The following is a 21,506-nucleotide window of genomic DNA, read 5'->3' as shown; positions in this document are numbered from 1 at the left end:
TTACTGTAAGAGCCGATACACTGTCAGCTAGGAAGCTAGGAGGTGATGGAAGTGGAATTCTGGGATAAAGAAAACCTTAAAGCCGCCCCCCCCCCTTCCGAAATCCTATCCTATCTACCCTGTAGAAGAAAAAAGATGTGTGGACTTACCTAATCTCAGGCTGCACCAGTCACATGATCAGCCAGCAGCAGCTGCAGGGGAGAGGAGAGAGAACACTCCAACAACGGCTGGAATACCAGAGTGATACTATGGCCCATCGATTGTCAGTGCTCCCTCCTCTCCCCTGCAGCTGCTGCTGGCTGACACGAGGCAGCCAATCATGTGACTGAATAGGTATGAGCCTGAGAATAGGCAAGTACATAAATCTCCCTTCTACAGGGTAGTGAGTGTATCCAATCCCCTGCTAGCTCTCAGAATACCCAATTGTAACGAGCCCCTTGCTGGCTCGGTTCCACTCTCCCGACACTCCTCTGCAGCTATAGCATCAGATTGCAGATCGCAACATCTGATTGTTCGGTCATCCGATGCTCCGGGATTAGAACTACAGCTCTGTGCTGTTCTAGTCCAGTTGTGTAGCTCAGAACAAACACCAGGCAGGCTGTATGTAAGTTCAAACAGGAATCTATCTTTATTGACAAAATACAGGCTTTTATACACTCAAAGTGGAGGTGCAGACCTCCTGCTCATATTACTCTAACAATACAGCTGTAACCTAATTAACCTAATTAACATGAGCTAATTAACTAATCCCTTTAGACAGCCTAGATGACTCAGACATGACCGTTAGGCCAGACTGGCCGTCTTGTAGTTCAGAAAATCCAATCAACATTATCACAATCAACATAGACTCTTCTTCACACAATAGCAGAGTTAATTAACACAAATAACAATGGGGATCTAATGACTCTTAGATCCCATAGTAGACTTATTTACAATACACATTTTAGCAGACAACAGACAGGTGTTGGAATTTACATCAACATCTCCTAACAGTATCTGTCCCAGCATTATGAATCAGCCACTATTCCAATATGGCAAATCTAGGGTCCCCAGACATACAGCTCACAAAGAGCACCGTTCCCCCAAATGCAAGGGCCCCCGATCGATCGGCAAGAGGCTAGCATACAGTCCTTTCCAAAAGTCTCTTTCCCGGCTAGGTCTGTCACATTTCTTCCCTTTTGGCAGGAGACTAACACAGGAGGAGACCCCAGATGGGTTGACTCCGAAGTTAGTCAGTAGTTCCAGTCCTCTAATGCCTGTACCCGCACAGTACCCCAAACAAATTGTTCCAAACAGAGTATTACTCACCCAGCCAACCTCTGCCTCTCTCAGAGAACATATCTGCCGCTGGGGAGAGGCTTGGATTGGCCCTTCTCCCTGGAGTCCTTTCTGCCGCTGGAGAGAAGACAGGGTGTCTGGGCTCACTCCGTCATGCTGTTGGTGATCTGGGCCAACTGCCCACCATCCCTGGGGTATACAGGTGGAGACTGAAGTCCCATCCACCTTCACAGGAAATCCATCCTCTGTTAGTTGAGGGCAGAGTCCAGCAGTACTCGGCCCTGTTGCCAGCCCTTCTGCTGGAAACCCCACACCATCTGCTCCGGCTAACTGTTGGGGAGGGATGACAAACACCTCCTCTCCCTTCTCCCCCTGTATCCTGATCTGTTGCTGGGAAGTGACCACCTCCTTCTCACCCTGAGCCTCCGGAACCGACGCAGGTGTAGGGCAGAGATTATGGACCCTCTGTCCAGTTGCCAGCGCTTTAGCTGGGGAAGTTCCTTGTGACTTCACAGATACTTCTGTTGGTGCTGGGCAGAGCATAGTGAAGTTTGGCCCTAATAACAGCTCTTCTTCTGCTGGAGGCTCACCAGGTTGTTCTTCCTCAGCAGAAAAATCCATCCAATCCCCTGTCTCCGCAACTGGTGTCTGGGGATAGAGGTTCACCATCTCCTGTCCATGGAACCCAGAAGATGCTATCAATGCTGGGCAGAGGTTAGCAGAGCTCTGCCCTGTTGTCAACACTTCAGGTTTGGGGACGGCAATCTTCAGATTTTCCACTGCCGATTCTCTGGCATGCTGCTGGACAGGCACATTCCTCCATCCAAGATCATCCAATGCAGAAACAGGTTCATCAAGGTCAGTCAGCACTTGCTGCATCCGCCATAAGACCTCCGCCTCCATAGCTGCGGGGGCAGGTTGGCAAAGCACACTGTTACTCTGCCACATTGTCAACTCTTCAGCCAGGATTTCAGAGTTGTCAACTGGTATTTCCTGATAGTCCCAGGCAAAGGGAGCACCACCCTGCTGCTGAGCAAAGTCTAACAGCTGTTTGTAGGCCATCTCCAACTCCCATTCCTGAATGGCCAGAAACTCCAAATCTTCCAGTGCCCAGTGCACTTCTGAGACATTCAGTCTTCCCTCTCTGTGCTTCATTATTTCCTTCAAACGCCACTCCCGATCACTCCCAAAGTCAGGGTCCCTGGACAGCCTCCAGTATAACAATCCCAGGCCATCGTAGTCAAAGCCTTCCATGGGGATGTCATCCGCTGTCCATGGGCACACTTGGGCTACATACCACTGGAGAGCTCTGTAGCTCTCGTCCAACCGAATTTCTGCCCGGATCAGCCTGCTTAACTCGGCTGTCCACTCCTGGTTCGGCTGTTCCTCCAAAAACAGCATTCGCACTTCATACTGCGACCAGTACCTTACATGGATGGAGGAGAGAACTTTTCCCTGGTTTCGCTGCTCACGGGCTAGCGCTTCCTTCCAGAGTTCGCAGCGGACAAAATCAAACCATCCCAGCAGGACCTGCTCTGATACTGGTCCTCTGTGCTGTATCTCCTCTCGCAACCTCCTTCTGAATTCCTCATCCATGGTGGCTGGTATTTCGCCTCTCCTGCTATCCTGCTACCTTGGATCCAGGTGATGGTTTGGATGTGTTCACGGCAAGGAAGCATGATCCCACCATTCCCTCTACGGCTCTCAAGTAAGTCTTTCAGCGTGGCTCTCCTGCAGGCTGGTTTGGAGTGTCCCAGTAACTGGAGAGCAAATCCCACGGCTGCCAACCAATGTAACGAGCCCCTTGTTCGCTCGGTTCCACTCTCCCGACACTCCTCTGCAGCTATTGAATCAGATTGCAGATCGCACCATCTGATTGTTCGGTCATCCAATGCTCCGGGATTAGAACTACAGCTCTGTGCCGTTCTAGTCCAGTTGTGATAGCTCAGAACAAACACCAGGCAGGCTGTATGTAAGTTCAAACTGGAATCTATCTTTATTGACAAAATACAGGCTTTTATACACTCAAAATGGAGGTGCAGACCTCCTGTTCATATTACTCTAACAATACAGCTGTAACCTAATTAACCTAATTAACATGAGCTAATTAACTAATCCCTTTAGACAGCCTAGATGACTCAGACATGACCGTTAGGCCAGACTGGCCATCTTGTAGTTCAGAAAATCCAATCAACATTATCACAATCAACATAGACTCTTCTTCACACAATAGCAGAGTTAATTAACACAAATAACAATGGGGATCTAATGACTCTTAGATCCCATAGTAGACTTATTTACAATACACATTTTAGCAGACAATAGACAGACAGGTGTTGGAATTTACATCAACATCTCCTAACAGTATCTGTCCCAGCATTATGAATCAGCCACTATTCCAATATGGCAAATCCAGGGTCCCCAGACATACAGCTCACAAAGAGCACCGTTCCCCCAAATGCAAGGGCCCCCGATCAGTCGGCAAGAGGCTAGCATACAGTCCCCTCCAAAAGTCTCTTTCCCGGCTAGGTCTGTCACATCAATCAGTGCCTGCATCTGATTGGATGATACGTCTGATTGGATGATACGTCTGATTGGATTTAGATGCTGTTCAACTGTCAATTTTCCACATTGCTCCTTCCATGTTGGTGGGAAGAGGATCACAGCGACTTTCTGCCAGTTCATCAGGATCGCTGTATGTGGCCATCTTTACAGCAAAAGCCTTCCTAAATCCCTGCAGTCATTTCATTGCATTATAAAACTCATTTCCTATTACACGGGTTTATCGCTCTGTCAGTAAAGAAGGCTTCCTATTCCACTACTTGGCACCAAGCAACCGCCCCCCCATTTCTTAGCTTAATCTCAGTTGCAGTGAAGAAACCTCATTCCACACTTTATCACCTCTAATGCCGCGTACACACGATCGGACTTTCCGCCAACAAAACCATGGATTTTTGTCCGAAGGTTGTTGGCTCCATACACACGGTCACACAAATGTTGGCGAACAATTCTGAACGTGGGAACGCGGTGACGTACAAGACGTACGACGAGCCGAGAAAAAGGAAGTTCAATAGCCAGTGCGGCTCTTCTGCTTGATTCCGAGCATGCGTGAACTTTTGTGCGACGGACTTGTGTACACACAAGAGAACTTTCCGACAACAAAGTTTAGTTGGCGGAAAATTTGAGAACCTGCTAGCCAAAATTTGTTGGCGGAAAGTCCGACAGCAAACGTTTGATGGAGTGTACACACGGTCCGACTTTCCGTCAACAAGCTCACATCCAACATTTCCCGTCGGCAAATCCGAATTTGTGTACGCGGCATTACAGTGAAGAAGCCTTCCGTACAGAATCTCTTCCTCCACATAGTTACACTAAATGAGTCCTCCTGAATTAACAGCTGAACCATTAAGAATCCCTTCACTGGTTGCACTGATACTTCATTTACAGCTAAGAATCCTTCCTGATCTAAAGAACAGCAGTCAGAATTTATCATAGAAAAACAGGTAGAGTTAATACTAGGGAAGGGTTAAAGCCTCTGCCAGGTGTTCCCATTAGGAAGACTTCCCATTACTTCCTGTCCTGGTGACTACAAGGGAAGTGCATTGAATCTCCTAATTGGGGACACAGACAGCAATAAAGACCCAACTAAAGCTCTTCCTTCCCCACTCCACTCATAACTGAACAATGTGGCTGGAGTTCCACTTTAAATTCCCGAGACTGCTGAGCACCATTTCCAGTGTAAGTCTTCCCATCTGATGTGTCAGGTGCCAACTGATCACCATAAACTCATACAAAGCCGTCTGCAGACATTCCGGGAGAATTGTCCTCCAAACAATCCCAGAGACCTGAGGAGGAAGTACCGGCGGTATCCTGAGGGCAATGCGGATTTCTTGGCAGAGACCTGAGGAGGAAGTACCGGCGGTATCCTGAGGGCGATGCGGATTTCTTGGAAGAGACCTGAGGAGGAAGTACCGGCGCTATCCTGAGGGCGATGCGGATTTCTGGGCAGGTTCCTACAGTCTACAATCACCCCTAAATGCTCATCATATATTATGTCTTTCAATGGCGTCACATGTATGTGGAATTTACTTTATGTGATTGCTGTGTCATTTTCCATTAGAGCTCTGTACATGCCAACAAAGAGCTGAACCAATGACCCAGAAAGTAATGGAGACAGAGGGGTTAGAAACTGGATGGTGGAATATGGGTGTAGAGATGAGCAGTGCAAGAGGGATGGTGGGGGGTGAAGAGGGGAGAGGTGGATAAGAGTGCAGGGGTGGTTGGAGGTCAAGGAGTGCAGAGTTGAGAGGTGGACAAGGGGTGAAGGGGTGAGAGGTAGAAAAGAGGGCAGGAGTAGGAGGAGGACAAGGGGTGCAGAGCTGAGCGATGCACAAGGGGTGAGAGGTGGACAGGAGTGCAGGGGTGGATGGAGGACAAGGGGTGCAGAGTTGAGTTGTGGACAAGGGCGGAGAGGTGGACAGGAGTTCAGGGGTGGATGAAGGACAAGGGGTGCAGAGATGAGTGGTGGACAAGGGCTGAGAGGTAGACAGGAGTGCAGGGGTGGATGAAGGTCAAGAAGTGCAGAGATGAGTAGTGGACAAGGGGTGCAGAGTTGAGTAGTGGACAAGGGGTGAATAGGTAAGAGGTGGACAAGAGTACAGTGGTGGTTGGAGGACAAGGGGTGCCGAGTTGAAAGGTGGACAAGGGGTGCAGAGTTGAGAGGTGGACAATGGGTGAGAGGTGGACAGGAGTTCAGGGGTGGATGAAAGACAAGGGGTGCAGAGATGAGTTGTGGACAAGGAGTGAGAGGTGGACAGGAGTTCAGGGGTGGATGAAGGACAGGGGGTGCAGAGATGAGTGGTGGACAAGGGCTGAGAGGTAGACAGGAGTGCAGGGGTGGATGAAGGTCAAGAAGTGCAGAGTTGAGTAGTGGACAAGGGGTGCAGAGTTGGGTAGTGGACAAGGGGTGAATAGGTGAGAGGTGGACAAGAGTACAGTGGTTGATGGGAGAACAAGAGGTGCAGAGTTGAGTAATAGACAAGGGGTGCAAGGTAGAGTGGTGAACAAGGGGTGCAGGGTAGAGTGATGGACAAGCAGTACAGAGTAGAGTGGTGGACAAGGGGTGCAGAGTAGAGTGGTGGACAAGGGGTGAGAGGTGGACAGGAGTGCAGGGGTGGATGAAGGTCAAGAAGTGCAGAGTTGAGTAGTGGACAAGGGGTGCAGAGTTGAGTAGTGGACAAGGGGTGAATAGGTCAGAGGTAGACAAGAGTACAGTGGTGGTTGGAGGACAAGGGGTGCCGAGTTGAACGGTGGACAAGGGGTGCAGAGTTGAGAGGTGGACAAGGGGTGCAGAGTAAAGTGGTGGACAAGGGGTGAATAGGTGAGAGGTGGACAAGAGTACAGTGGTTGATGGGAGAACAAGAGGTGCAGAGTTGAGTAATAGACAAGGGGTGCAAGGTAGAGTGGTGAACAAGGGGTGCAGGGTAGAGTGATGGACAAGCGGTACAGAATAGAGTGGTGGACAAGGGGTGCAAAGTAGAGTGGTGGACAAGGGGTGAGAGGTGGACAGGAGTTCAGGGGTGGATGAAGGACAAGGGGTGCAGAGATGAGTGGTGGACAAGGGCTGAGAGGTAGACAGGAGTGCAGGGGTGGATGAAGGTCAAGAAGTGCAGAGTTGAGTAGTGGACAAGGGTTGCCAAGTTGAACGGTGGACAAGGGGTGCAGAGTTGAGAGGTGGACAAGGGGTGCAGAGTAAAGTGGTGGACAAGGGGTGAATAGGTGAGAGGTGGACAAGAGTACAGTGGTTGATGGGAGAACAAGAGGTGCAGAGTTGAGTAATAGACAAGGGGTGCAAGGTAGAGTGGTGAACAAGGGGTGCAGGGTAGAGTGGTGGATAAGCGGTACAGAGTAGAGTGGTGGACAAGGGGTGCAGAGTAGAGTGGTGGACAAGGGGTGCAGAGTAGAGTGGTGGACAAGGGGTGCAGAATAGAGTGGTGGACAAGGGGTGTAGGGTTAAGCAGTGGAAAAGGAGTGAAGGGGTGAGAGATGGACAGGAGTGGATGGAGGACAAGGGGTTGACAGTAGAGTGGTGGACAAGCTGTGCTGCGATGAGCGGTGGACAAGGGGTGCAGCAGAGTCGAGTGGTGGACAAGAAGTGCAGGGTTAAGTGTTGGAAAGGGAGTGAAGGGGTGAGAGGTAGAAAAGAGTGCAAGGCTGTTTGGAGAACAAGGGGTGCGGGGCAGAGTGGTGGACAGTAGAGTGGTAGACAAGGGGTGCAAAGTTGAGCGGTGGAGAAGGGGTGCAGAGGTGAGTGGTGGACAAAGGGGGGAAACGTTAAGCACTGGAAAAGGAGTGAAGGGGTGGGAGATAGACAAGGGTGCAGGAGTAGAAGGTGGACAAGTGGTGAAGAGGTGAGAGGTAAACAGGACTGCAGGGGTGGAAGGAGGGCAAGGGGTGCAGAGTTGAGCGGTGGACAAGGGTTGAGAGGTAAACAGGACTGCAGGGGTGGAAGGAGGGCAAGGGGTGCAGAGTTGAGCGGTGGACAAGGGGTGCAAGATAAAGCAGTGGAAAAGGAGTGCAGGGGTGAGAGGTAGACAGGAGTGCAGGGGTGGAAGGAGGACAAGGGGTGCAGAGTTGAGCAGTGGACAAGGGGTGAGAGGTAAACAGGACTGCAGGGGTGGAAGGAAGACAAGGGGTGCAGAGTTGAGTGGTGGACAAGGGGGGAAAGGAAGACAGGAATGCAGGGGTGAAATGAGAATAATGGGGTGCAAAGTTAAGTGGTGGACAAGAGGTGAGTGGTGAAAGGTGTGCAGGGATGAAGGGGTGAGAGGCGGACAAGAGTGCAAGGGTGAATTTAGGACAAGAGGTGTAGAGGTAAGTGGTGGACAAGAAGTGAGAGTTGAGAAGTGGAAATGGGACTGCAGAGGTGGTGGGAGAACAAGGGGTGCAGACTTGGGTGGTGGACAAGGGGTGCAGAGTTGGGTGGTGGACAAGGGATGCAGAGTTGGGTGGTGGACAAGGGGTGCAGAGTTGGGCGGTGGACAAGGGGTGCAGAGTTGGATAGGAGTGCAGGGGTGGATGGAGGACAAGGGTTGCAGAGTTGAGTGGTGGACAAGGGGTGCAGAGTTGGGCGGTGGACAAGGGGTGCAGAGTTGGGCGGTGGACAAGGGGTGTAGAGTTGGGCAGTGGTCAAGGGGTGCAGAGTCGGGTGGTGGACAAGGGGTGAGAGGTGTACAGGGATGCAGGGGTGGGTGGAGGACAAGGGGTGCAGCATTGAGTGGTTGACGAGTGAGAGTAGAGAAGTGGACAGGAGTGCAGGGGTGGTAGGAGGGCAAGAGGTGCAGAGCTGAGTGCTGGTTAAAGGGTGAGATGTGGACAGGAGTGCAGGGATGGATGAAGGACAAGGTTTGCCGAGTTGAGTGGCAGACAAGGGGTGAAGGGTGAAAGGATGGACAGGATTGCAGGGGTGGATGGAGGACAGGGGGTGCAGAGTTGAGCGGTGAACAAGGAGTGAGAGGTGGACAGGAGTGCAGAGGTGGATGGAGGAAATGTGCGCAGACCTGAGTGGTGGACAAGGGATAAGTGGTGATAGGTGTGCAGGGGTGGAAGGAGGACAATAGGTGAGAGATGGACAGGAGTGCAGGAGTGGATGGAGTGAAGGAGTGAGAGGTGGACAGGAGTGGATGGAGGGCAAGGGGTTGACAGAGTGGTGGACAAGGGGTGCAGAGTTGAGTGGTGGACAAGGGGTGCAGAGTTAAGCAGTGGAAAAGGAGTGAAGGGATGAGAGGTAGATAAGAGTGCAAGGGTGGTGGGAGAACAAGAGGTGCAGAGTTGAGTAATAGGCAAGAGGTTCAGGGTAGAGTGGTGGACAGTAGAGTGGTGGACAGTAGAGTGGTGGAGTGTAGAGTGGTGGAGTGTAGAGTGGTGGACAGTAGAGTGGTGGACAGTAGAGTGGTGGAGTGTAGAGTGGTGGACAGTAGAGTGGTGGACAGTAGAGTGGTGGAGTGTAGAGTGGTGGACTGTAGAGTGGTGGACAGTAGAGTGGTGGACAGTAGAGTGGTGGAGTGTAGAGTGGTGGACAGTAGAGTGGTGGAGTGTAGAGTGGTGGACAGTAGAGTGGTGGACAGTAGAGTGCTGCAGTGTAGAGTGGTGGACAGTAGAGTGGTGGAGTGTAGAGTGGTGGACAGTAGAGTGGTGGAATGTAGAGTGGTGGACAGTAGAGTGGTGGAGTGTAGAGTGGTGGACAGTAGAGTGGTGGACAGTAGAGTGGTGGAGTGTAGAGTGGTGGACTGTAGAGTGGTGGACAGTAGAGTGGTGGACAGTAGAGTGGTGGAGTGTAGAGTGGTGGACAGTAGAGTGGTGGACAGTAGAGTGGTGCAGTGTAGAGTGGTGGACAGTAGAGTGGTGGAGTGTAGAGTGGTGGACAGTAGAGTGGTGGAGTGTAGAGTGGTGGACAGTAGAGTGGTGGAGTGTAGAGTGGTGGACAGTAGAGTGGTGGAGTGTAGAGTGGTGGACAGTAGAGTGGTGGACAGTAGAGTGGTGGACAGTAGAGTGGTGGAGTGTAGAGTGGTGGACAGTAGAGTGGTGGAGTGTAGAGTGGTGGACAGTAGAGTGGTGGACAGTAGAGTGGTGGACAGTAGAGTGGTGGACAAGGGGTGCAGAGTTTTGCTATCCTAGCAATGCCCTGGGAAAACATTTTGGGTTGGGCACACTGTTAAAATCTTAAAATGCTTAAAAATTTTCAAGAACATTTGTCTTCTATTATCTAAAAAAAAACAACCAAAAAAAAAAAAGCAAGAAAAGCCAAGAAACGGTCCAAAAACAAGACTGTACATTTTCTTTTTTGGGGTATTTGCTGATGATGACAAATAATCCTAATTTAAAAAGTAACAATTAATGGCAGAGCGAATATTGATGGCCACCGTCTTAAAGTGAGGGGAGCGCCTGGCTCATCTAAGTATTAAAGGTTTAAATCGTATGGATCAATGCGTTCCTTCCTAATAATCCCGCACACGGTCCGAGTTCTAGGATTCCGGGTTGGATCTTCTGTAGGTTGTCTTGTGTCTATGGCCAGACTTGCTGAGTGAAGAGTTTCTTTTGACTTCTGGTGATTGCCGTGTTGCATTTTTAGGTTTTTAGGGTTTGGTTTCCTTGCAGCTTTTTTCACACGCTCTCTGTCACTTTCTCTCACTTTTTAAACAGCCTTTTTTTTCTTTCCTTCCTCGAGGTTCAAAAGATGTCAGCGGAGGAGGCAGAAGAGCCGGAGAGGGGAGAAGAAATCGGAAGAGATGACGGAGCTGCCTTAATTAATTACTTTAAAAACCTTTGTAATGCGTTTTATTTTTGACCCTTTTTTTAGGTGAATGGGTAGGGGTACAATGTACCCGATACTCATTCACATAGAGTGGGGGGTCAGGATCTGGGGGCCGCCTTGTTAAATGGGGCTTCCAGATTCTGATAAGCTCCCTGCCCACAGACCCTGGCAACCAAATGGCCAGGGTTGTCGGGAAGAGGCCCTTGTCCTCATCAACATGGGGACAAGGTGCTTTGGGGTGGGGGGGGGGCAGGGCAGGGTCCCCCGCCCTAAAGCACCCACCCCCCATGTTGAGGGCATGCAGCCTGGTATGGTTTCGGGGGTGGCGGGCCCTCGCATGTCACCTCCCCCTTTCCTGACCTGCCGGCTGTGTGCTCGGATAAGAGTCTGGTAGGGATTTTGGGGGGACCCCCCTTTTTTCGGCGTGGGGGGAATGGTCAGAGGAGGGTAGTGGGGTCCCCCAGGGTTCTGTGCTGGGACCAATCCTATTTAATTTGTTTATAAACGATCTGGAGGATGGGATAAACAGTTCAATCTCTGTATTTGCAGACGATACTAAGCTAAGCAGGGCAATAACTTCTCCGCAGGATGTGGAAATCTTGCAAAAAGACCTGAACAAATTAATGGGGGAGGGGCGACTACATGGCAAATGAGGTTCAATGTAGAAAAATGTAAAATAATGCATTTGGGTGGTAAAAATCTGAATGCAATCTATAGACTGGGGGGAGAACCTCTGGGGGAATCTAGGATGGAAAAGGACCTGGGGGTCCTAGTAGATGATAGGCTCAGCAATGACATGCAATGCCAAGCTGCTGCTAACAAAGCAAACAGAATATTGGCATTAAAAAGGGATCAACTCCAGAGATAAAACGATAATTCTCCCGCTCTACAAGACTCTGGTCCGGCCGCACCTGGAGTATGCTGTCCAGTTCTGGGCACCAGTCCTCAGGAAGGATGTACTGGAAATGGAGCGAGTACAAAGAAGGGCAACAAAGCTAATAAAGGGTCTGGAGGATCTTAGTTATGAGGAAAGGTTGTGAGCTCTGAACTTATTCTCTCTGGAGAAGAGACGCTTGAGAGGGGATATGATTTCATTATATAAATACCGGACTGGTGACCCCACAATATACAAATACCGGACTGGTGACCCCACAATATACAAATACCGGACTGGTGACCCCACAATATATAAATACCGGACTGGTGACCCCACAATATACAAATACCGGACTGGTGACCCCACAATATATAAATACCATACTGGTGACCCCACAATATATAAATACCAGACTGGTGACCCCACAATATACAAATACCGGACTGGTGACCCCACAATATATAAATACTGGACTGGTGACCCCCCAATATATAAATACCGGACTGGTGACCCCACAATATACAAATACCGGACTGGTGACCCCACAATATATAAATACTGGACTGGTGACCCCACAATATATAAATACCTGACTGGTGACCCCACAATATATAAATACCGGACTGGTGACCCCACAATATATAAATACCGGACTGGTGACCCCACAATATATAAATACCGGACTGGTGACCCCACAATATACAAATACCGGACTGGTGACCACACAATATATAAATACCGGACTGGTGACCCCACAATATATAAATACCGGACTGGTGACCCCACAATATACAAATACCGGACTGGTGACCCCACAATATATAAATACCGGACTGGTGACCCCACAATATACAAATACCGGACTGGTGACCACACAATATATAAATACCGGACTGGTGACCCCACAATATATAAATACCGGACTGGTGACCCCACAATATACAAATACCGGACTGGTGACCCCACAATATATAAATACCGGACTGGTGACCCCACAATATACAAATACCGGACTGGTGACCCCACAATATATAAATACCGGACTGGTGACCCCACAATATACAAATACCGGACTGGTGACCCCACAATATATAAATACCGGACTGGTGACCCCACAATATACAAATACCAGACTGGTAACCCCATAATATAGAAATACCGGACTGGTGACCCCACAATATATAAATACCGGACTGGTGACCCCACAATATACAAATACCGGACTGGTGACCCCACAATATATAAATACCGGACTGGTGACCCCACAATATATAAATACCGGACTGGTGACCCCACAATATATAAATACTGGACTGGTGACCCCACAATATACAAATACCGGACTGGTAACCCCATAATATAGAAATACCGTACTGGTGACCCCACAATAGAGAAATACCGGACTGGTGACCCCACAATATACAAATACCGGACTGGTGACCCCACAATATACAAATACCGTACTGGTGACCCCACAATATATAAATACCGGACTGGTGACCCCACAATATATAAATACCGGACTGGTGACCCCACAATATACAAATACCGTACTGGTGACCCCACAATATACAAATACCGTACTGGTGACCCCACAATATATAAATACCGGACTGGTGACCCCACAATATACAAATACCGTACTGGTGACCCCACAATATACAAATACCGTACTGGTGACCCCACAATATATAAATACCGGACTGGTGACCCCACAATATACAAATACCGTACTGGTGACCCCACTGTGACAGACCTAGCCAGAACAGAGGCTGTTGTAGAGGGCTGTATGCAAGCCTGTTGCCTTTTGATTATGGGCCCTGGATTTTCAATGGAACAATACTCTTTGTGAGGTGAATGAGAAATCCAGGCTGAACTGTACTAATCGGACTCAGTCGTGTATATATGTATATATTGTATGGGGACTCCTTACTGTAGATTTGTGTCCCTGAAGAGGGAGGGGGGGTTCCTCCAGCAGCCCCCTGCTGATAAGACTGATTCATTCTGTTGGGACACATCCTGTGAGGAGATGCTGGTGTCATCAACTCCAACTACCTGTGTTTATGTTAATTGAATGAGCTGATGACATTGTCCTCTATACAATGTAGGAGGCGGGACGACTCCTATTGGAGCTGCTATTGTGTTGATATAACTGTGTGAAGCTCGGTGACCACAAGTCTGGGCGAAAGGTCATGTCTCAGTCACCTAGGCTGTATAAAGGATTAGATAATTAGCTCATGTTAATTAAGTTACAGTTGTATTGTTAGAGGAGGTTCCAACGGCATATAAAGTCTTGTAATTTTGATTCTAAATAAAGTGAGTTCTTGGTAGCAACAAGCAAGTGTCGCCTTGTTTGTGCTCAGAGAGGTTGGGATATCTGTATACAGACTGGGAGGAAGTGGTATATGACGGAAGCACTCAAGCGGAGTGTGGGACGTTCCGTGACATTGGTGGCAAGCAGCGGGAAAGCTTCCTGCTGTCTGGGAAATTTAAACCTCCACCTGGATCCAAGATCAGGATAGCAGACTTCAGTCACCCCAGCGGAGATATGGACCTGGCATCAGAATTCCCGGGGCTGCTGCGGATCATCCTTTCAACATACACCAGGACTGTGTCTGAGGATGAATACCTGGAGCTTAGGCAGCAAATTCGGGTGGAGCTCTGGATTGCAGCCCTCCGTCTCTCTGGTATAAAACAGGGCAAGTGCTTTCCAACCCAAGAGCAACGGGCCAGTGACCAATGGGCATTGCGGATGGCATTCCTGGGAGAGCGGCCCCAGGAGCAATGGGTGACTGAGTTGGACAGGTTGGTCCAGCAGGAGATAGAGCTGGACAATCGTTATCGGGCTCTGCAATGGCACGCAGAGGAGGGATATTTAGGGGAGACAACAGAATGCTCTCCAGAGGGATATGACTTTGGCGGCCCTGGATTGCTGTGGAAGAGCCTTACAGATCTTTTTATGTTTGGCGATGAAGGGGAACCTGACCTTGAGGACCTGAGAGAATATAGAGAGGCTATGCTCGGTCTTGCAGGGGTCTCAGAGCTCAAACCTGATCTGGACCATTTGCTAAGGAAGGAACAGCATCTGGAAAGGGCATACAGGAAACTGCTAGAACACGTTCAGCAGCATGCCAGAGAATCGGCAGTGGAAAATCCGGAGATTGCCGTCCCCAAACCTGAAGTGCTGACAACAGGGCAGAGCTCTGCTAACCTCTGTCCAGAAATGATAACATCTTCTGGGTTCCATGGACAGGAGATGGTGAACCTCTATCCCCAGACATCAGTTGCAGAGACATGGGATTTGATAGACTTTTCTGCTGAGGAAAAACAACCTGATGAGCCTCCAGCAGAAGAGCTGCTATCAGGGCCAAAGTTCACTGTGTTCTGCCCAGCACCAACAGTGGCTTCGGCCTTCTTGAGAGAAGAGGTAGTCGGCCTTTCTCCCACAACACTGACAGGGACATGTGATTTTCTGCCAGCAGCATCTATGGAGTTAAAACAAACTTCTCCAGCTGAAGATCTGGTAACTGAACAGAGGGTCCAAGACCTCTGTCCCACACTTTTACCACTTCCAGAGACTGGGGATTTAATAGACGTTTCTGTAGAGGAGGAACCACCTGGCAAACCCCCAGCAGAAGTGCTGGCAACCGGACAGAGGGTCCAAGATCTCTGCCCCACACCTGCAGCAATTGTGGAGGCCCAGAGGAGGTGGCAGTCTATCGCGAGCTGCAGATCAGGATCCAAGGAGAGAATGCAGTCATCACCTCACAACTGCAGCTTGATCTGGTGTCGGTGGATGGGGCTTCAGTCCCCACCTGTATACCCCAGGGATGGTGGGCAGTCGGCCCGGATCCCCAACAGCAGGATGGAGTGAGCCCAGTCCCACTGTCTTCTCTCCAGCGGCAAAAAGGATTCCAGGGAGAAGGGCCAGTCCGGGCCTCTCCCCAGCGGCGGATATGTTCTCTGAGAGAGGCAGAGGTTGGCTGGGTGAGTAATACTCTGTTTGGAACAATTTATTTGGGGTACTGTCTGGGTACAGGCAGTAGAGGACTGGAACTATGGACTAACTTCGGAGTCAACCCGTCTGGGGTCTCCTCCTGTGTTAGTCTCCTGCCGAAAGGGGAGAAATGTGACAGACCTAGCCGGGACAGAGGCTGTTGGAGAGGACTGTATGCAAGCCTGTTGCCTTTTGATTATGGGCCCTGGATTTTCAATGGAACAATACTCTTTGTGAGGTGAATGAGAAATCCAGGCTGAACTGTACTAATCTGACTCAGTCGTGTATATATGTATATATTGTTTGGGGACTCCTTACTGTAGATTTGTGTCCCTGAAGAGGGAGGGGGGGTTCCTCCAGCAGCCCCCTGCTGATAAGACTGATTCATTCTGTTGGGACACATCCTGTGAGGAGATGCTGGTGTCATCAATTCCAACTACCTGTGTTTATGTTAATTGAATGAGCTGATGACATTGTCCTCTATACAATGTAGGAGACGGGACGACTCCTATTGGAGCTGCTATTGTGTTGATATAACTGTGTGAAGCTCGGTGACCACAAGTCTGGGTGAAAGGTCACGTCTCAGTCACCTAGGCTGTATAAAGGATTAGATAATTAGCTCATGTTAATTAGGTTACAGTTGTATTGTTAGAGGAGGTTCCAACGGCATATAAAGTCTTGTAATTTTTATTCTAAATAAAGTGAGTTCTTGGTAGCAACAAGCAAGTGTCGCCTTGTTTGTGCTCAGAGAGGTTGGGATATCTGTATACAGACTGGGAGGAAGTGGTATATGACGGAAGCACTCAAGCGGAGTGTGGGACGTTCTGTGACACCCACAATATACAAATACCGGACTGGTGACCCCACAATATATAAATACCGGACTGGTGACCCCACAATATATAAATACCGGACTGGTGACCCCACAATATATAAATACCGGACTGGTGACCCCACAATATATAAATACCGGACTGGTGACCCCACAATATATAAATACCAGACTGGTGACCCCACAATATACAAATACCGGACTGGTGACCCCACAATATACAAATACCGGACTGGTAACCCCATAATATAGAAATACCGTACTGGTGACCCCACAATATACAAATACCGGACTGGTGACCCCACAATATACAAATACCGGACTGGTGACCCCACAGTATACAAATACCGGACTGGTGACCCCACAATATACAAATACCGGACTGGTGACCCCACAATATATAAATACCGGACTGGTGACCCCACAGTATACAAATACCGGACTGGTGACCCCACAATATACAAATACCGGACTGGTGACCCCACAATATACAAATACCGTACTGGTGACCCCACAATAGGGATAAAACTTTTTTGCAGAAGGGAGTTTAACAAGACTCGTGGCCACTCATTAAAATTAGAAGAAAAGAGGTTTAACCTTAAACTACGTAGAGGGTTCTTTACTGTAAGAGCGGCAAGGATGTGGAATTCCCTTCCACAGGCGGTGGTCTCAGTGGGGGGGAAACTATTAGATAAGGACCTGAATGACCACAACATACAGGGATATATAATGTAATATGACATATAATCACACACATAGGTTGGAGTTGATGGACTTGTGTCTTTTTTTTACCTCACCTACTATGTAATAAAAGTGGAATTGTGGGCCATGGGGCCGTGTGGGATACGGGGGGCCGTGTGTGGGATACGGGGGGCCGTGTTTGGGATACGGGGGTCCGTGTGTGGGATACAGGGGGCCGTGTGTGGGATATGGGGGTCCGTGTGTGAGATACGGGGGTCCGTGTGTGAGATACGGGGGTCTGTGTGTGGGATACGGGGGGCCGTGTGTGGGATACGGGGGCCGTGTGTGGGATACGGGGGCCGTGTGTGGGATATGGGGGTGCGTGTGTGGGATACGGGGGCCGTGTGTGGGATACAGGGGGCCGTGTGTGGGATACAGGGGCTGTGTGTGGGATACGGGGGGCATGTGTGGGATACAGGGGGCCGCGTGTGGGATACGGGGGCCGTGTGTGGGATACGGGGGGGCCGTGTGTGGGATACGGGGGTCCGTTTGTGGGATACGGGGGGCCGTGTGTGGGATACGGGGGGGGGCGCGTGTGCAGGGGCGGACTGATAACTCATGGGGCCCCCAGGCAATAGGAGATTATGGGGCCCCCAGGCAATCAGAGATTATGGGGCCACACAGTATACACACACACACACACAGTATACACATACATGTACACACAGTATACACACACACAGTATACACATACATGTACACACAGTATACACACAGTACACACAGTATACACATACATGTACACACAGTACACACACACACAGTACACACAGTATACACATACATGTACACACAGTATACACACACACAGTATACACACACATGTACACACAGTATACACACACACAGTATACACACACACAGTATACACATACATGTACACACAGTATACACACACACAGTATACACATACATGTACACACAGTATACACACACACAGTATACACATACATGTACACACAGTATACACAGACAGATGTAAAAAAACACAGATTTATACATACTGTCCCTGGTTTTACTGAGGCTGGCAACCCTGATAGGGCCCCCTAGTGGCCCAGGGCCCTCGGGCAGTTCCCGAGTGGCTCAATGGTCAGTCCGCCCCTGCGTGTGTGGGATACGGGGGGCCGTGTGTGGGATACGGGGGGGGGCGCGTGTGGGATATGGGGGGCCGTGTGTGGGATACGGGGGCTGTGTGTGGAATACGGGGGCCGTGTGGGATACGGGGGGCCATGTGTGGGATACGGGGGGCCGTGTGTGGGATATGGGGGCCGTGTGTGGGATACGGGGGGCCGTGTGTGGGATACGGGGGGCCGTGTGTGGGATACGGGAGCCGTGTGTGGAATACGGGGGCCATGTGTGGCATACGGGGGCCGTGTGTGGGATACGGGGGGCCGCGTGTGGGATACGGGGGGGCGCGTGTGGGATACGGGGGGGCCATGTGTAAGATACGGGGGGCCGTGTGTGGGATACGGGCGGGCCGTGTGTGGGATACGGGGGGCCGTGTGTGGGATACAGGGGCTGTGTGTGGAATACGGGGGCCGTGTGGGATACGGGGGGCCGTGTGTGGGATACGGGGGGCCGTGTGTGGGATACGGGGGTCCGTTTGTGGGATACGGGGGCCGTGTGTGGAATACGGGGGCCGTGTGTGGAATACGGGGGCCATGTGCGGGATACGGGGGGCCGTGTGTGGGATACGGGGGGCATGTGTGGGATACGGGGGGCCGCGTGTGGGATACGGGGGCCACGTGTGGGATACGGGGGGCCGTGTGTGGGATACGGGGGTCCGTGTGTGGGATACGGGGGTCCGTGTGTGGGATACGGGGGGGCCGCGTGTGGGATACGGGGGGCCGCGTGTGGGATACGGGGCATGTGTGTGGAATACGGGGGCTGTGTGGGATACGGGGGGCCGTGTGTGGGATACGGGGGGCCGTGTGTGGGATACGGGGGTCTGTGTGTGGAATACGGGGGCCGTGTGGGATACGGGGGCCGTGTGTGGGATACGGGGGGCCGTGTGTGGGATACGGGGGGCCGTGTGTGGAATACGGGGGCTGTGTGTGGAATACGGGGGCCGCGTGTGGGATACGGGGGGCCATGTGTGGGATACGGGGGGGCCGCGTGTGGGATACGGGTGGGCCGCGTGTGGGATACGGGGGAGGCGCGTGTGGGATACGGGGGGCAGCGTGTGGGATACGGGGGGCCGCGTGCGGGATACGGGGGGCCGTGTGTGGGATACGGGGGTCCGTGTGTGGGATACGGGGGGGCGCATGTGGGATACGGGGGGGGCGCGTGTGGGATACGGGGGGGGGCGCGTGTGGGATACGGGGGCCTGTGTGGGATACGGGGGGCCGTGTGTGGGATACGGGGGTCCGTGTGTGGGATACGGGGGTCCGTGTGTGGGATACGGGGGGGCCGCGTGTGGGATACGGGGGGCCTTGTGTGGGATACGGGGGGGGCGCGTGTGGGATATGGGGGGCCGTGTGTGGGATACGGGGGCTGTGTGTGGAATACGGGGGCCGTGTGGGATACGGGGGCCGTGTGTGGGATACGGGGGGGCCGTGTGTGGAATACGGGGGCTGTGTGTGGAATACGGGGGCCGTGTGTGGGATACGGGGGGCCGTGTGTGGGATACGGGGGCCGCGTGTGGGATACGGGGGCCGCGTGTGGGATACGGGGGGCATGTGTGGGATACGGGGGGCCACGTGTGGGATACGGGGGGCGCGTGTGGGATACGGGGGGCCGTATGTGGGATACGGGGGGCCACGTGTGGGATACAGGGGGGGGCGCGTGTGGGATACGTGGGGCAGCGTGTGGGATACGGGGGGCCGCGTGCGGGATACGGGGGCCGTGTGGGGGATACGGGGGGCCGTGTGTGGGATACGGGGGTCCGTGTGTGAGATACGGGGGTCCGTGTGTGGGATACGGGGGGGCACATGAGGGATACGGGGGGCAGCGTGTGGGATACGGGGGCCGTGTGTGGGATACGGGGGCCGTGTGTGGGATACGGGGGCTGTGTGTGGGATACGGGGGGCCGTGTGTGGGATACGGGGGCCGTGTGTGGGATACGGGGGCTGTGTGTGGGATACGGGGGGCCATGTGTGGGATACGGGGGGCGCTCTGTCAGCGGATGTTCCCCCGGTAGGAATGTGTGTTAAGGTCCATTTTAAAGCTTCCCACAGAAAAATTGACATTATTGGCGGATTTTAAGTCTGGTCTTCAATGGCACAAGGCGGAATGACAAGCCGAATGTTACATCGATCATTCTGCAGGTTGGATGAGATTTCCCCCAATGACAGCACACATTTATTCCCCCCCCCCATGATGCCAAACAGTTACCCCCAAAATAATAACACACAGTTACCTACCCCCCGTGATAGCACACACACTTACCTGTACGTTGTAGAGCTAACTGATGACCCGCACACTACTGTCAGGTTTGCCTGGAACAGAAGACTTCATTGGTAATCCGGTCATGAGATGACATTTGTTACATTGTTACTGATTTATCTCTAAAGGAATACAATTAAAGCACATGTAAGTACAGCCATGTATGTAGGCAGGTGGAAGTTAGTGTTTCCCTTTATTTAGTGGACACCGGAGCAGTAGATGGGCTTTTGGGATTGGCCCTGCCCTCTCCCTATAACTTGGGTGGAGGAGCCTTATAGCTCTCTTGGGATGTGAGCAGAAGTGGAGGAAGGATTTTCCTGTGAGCAGTGGAGAGCGCCCCCTAGAGCTTTGGGGGAAGCTTTGGAGTGCAGGAGGAAGCTCAGAAGTGGAGGTGGAAGCTCAGAAGTAGAAGAGGAAGCTCAGGGTGAAGGACAAACCTCAGGAGTGGAGGAGGAAGCTCAGAAGTAGAAGGGGAAGCTCGGGGTGAAGGACAAACCTCAGGAGTGGAGGAGGAAGCTCAGAAGTGGAGGAGGAAGCTCAGAAGTAGAAGAGGAAGCTCGGGGTGAAGGACAAACCTCAGGAGTGGAGGAGGAAGCTCAGAAGTGGAGGAGGAAGCTCAGAAGTAGAAGAGGAAGCTCGGGGTGAAGGACAAACCTCAGGAGTGGAGGAGGAAGCTCAGAAGTGGAGGAGGAAGCTCAGAAGTAGAAGAGGAAGCTCGGGGTGAAGGACAAACCTCAGGAGTGGAGGAGGAAGCTCAGAAGTGGAGGAGGAAGCTCAGAAGTAGAAGAGGAAGCTCGGGATGAAGGACAAACCTCGGGAGTGGAGGAGGAAGCTCTGAAGTGGAGGAGGAAGCTCAGAAATGGAGGAGGAAGCTCGGTATTAACAGCGGAAGCTTGGGAGTAGAGAAGGAAGTGGAGGAAGCTTGGAAGCAGTGTTAATTGTCAGCAAAAAGTTTTCGTCAGCGACATTTTTGCAGTGACGGAAACAAAACGAAAAGTACAGCACATTGTTGTCCACTGACGAAAACTATGATGAAAATCAGATCCTTTCGTTAACGAACGACAACGGGATGAAAATGTGAGGC

General features: G+C 51.4%; 1 protein-coding gene across 3 annotated transcripts in view; it reads right to left on the bottom strand.

Moving 5' to 3' along the window:
* LOC141126634 (protein sel-1 homolog 3-like) overlaps positions 1-21,506 on the bottom strand; it is a 173,811-nt gene that overhangs the window by 101,662 nt on the left and 50,643 nt on the right. For all 3 annotated transcript variants that reach the window (XM_073612556.1, XM_073612558.1, XM_073612557.1), the window contains exon 7: positions 20,426-20,475. In XM_073612556.1, coding sequence (XP_073468657.1) covers positions 20,426-20,475 — 50 coding nt within the window. The remainder of the gene's footprint in view (positions 1-20,425; positions 20,476-21,506) is intronic.

The sequence above is a fragment of the Aquarana catesbeiana genome, linkage group LG02 (assembly GCF_042186555.1).
Source record: "Aquarana catesbeiana isolate 2022-GZ linkage group LG02, ASM4218655v1, whole genome shotgun sequence".
In the NCBI taxonomy this organism is placed as follows: Eukaryota; Metazoa; Chordata; class Amphibia; order Anura; family Ranidae; genus Aquarana; species Aquarana catesbeiana.
This window is presented reverse-complemented; position numbering and strand designations above follow the sequence as displayed.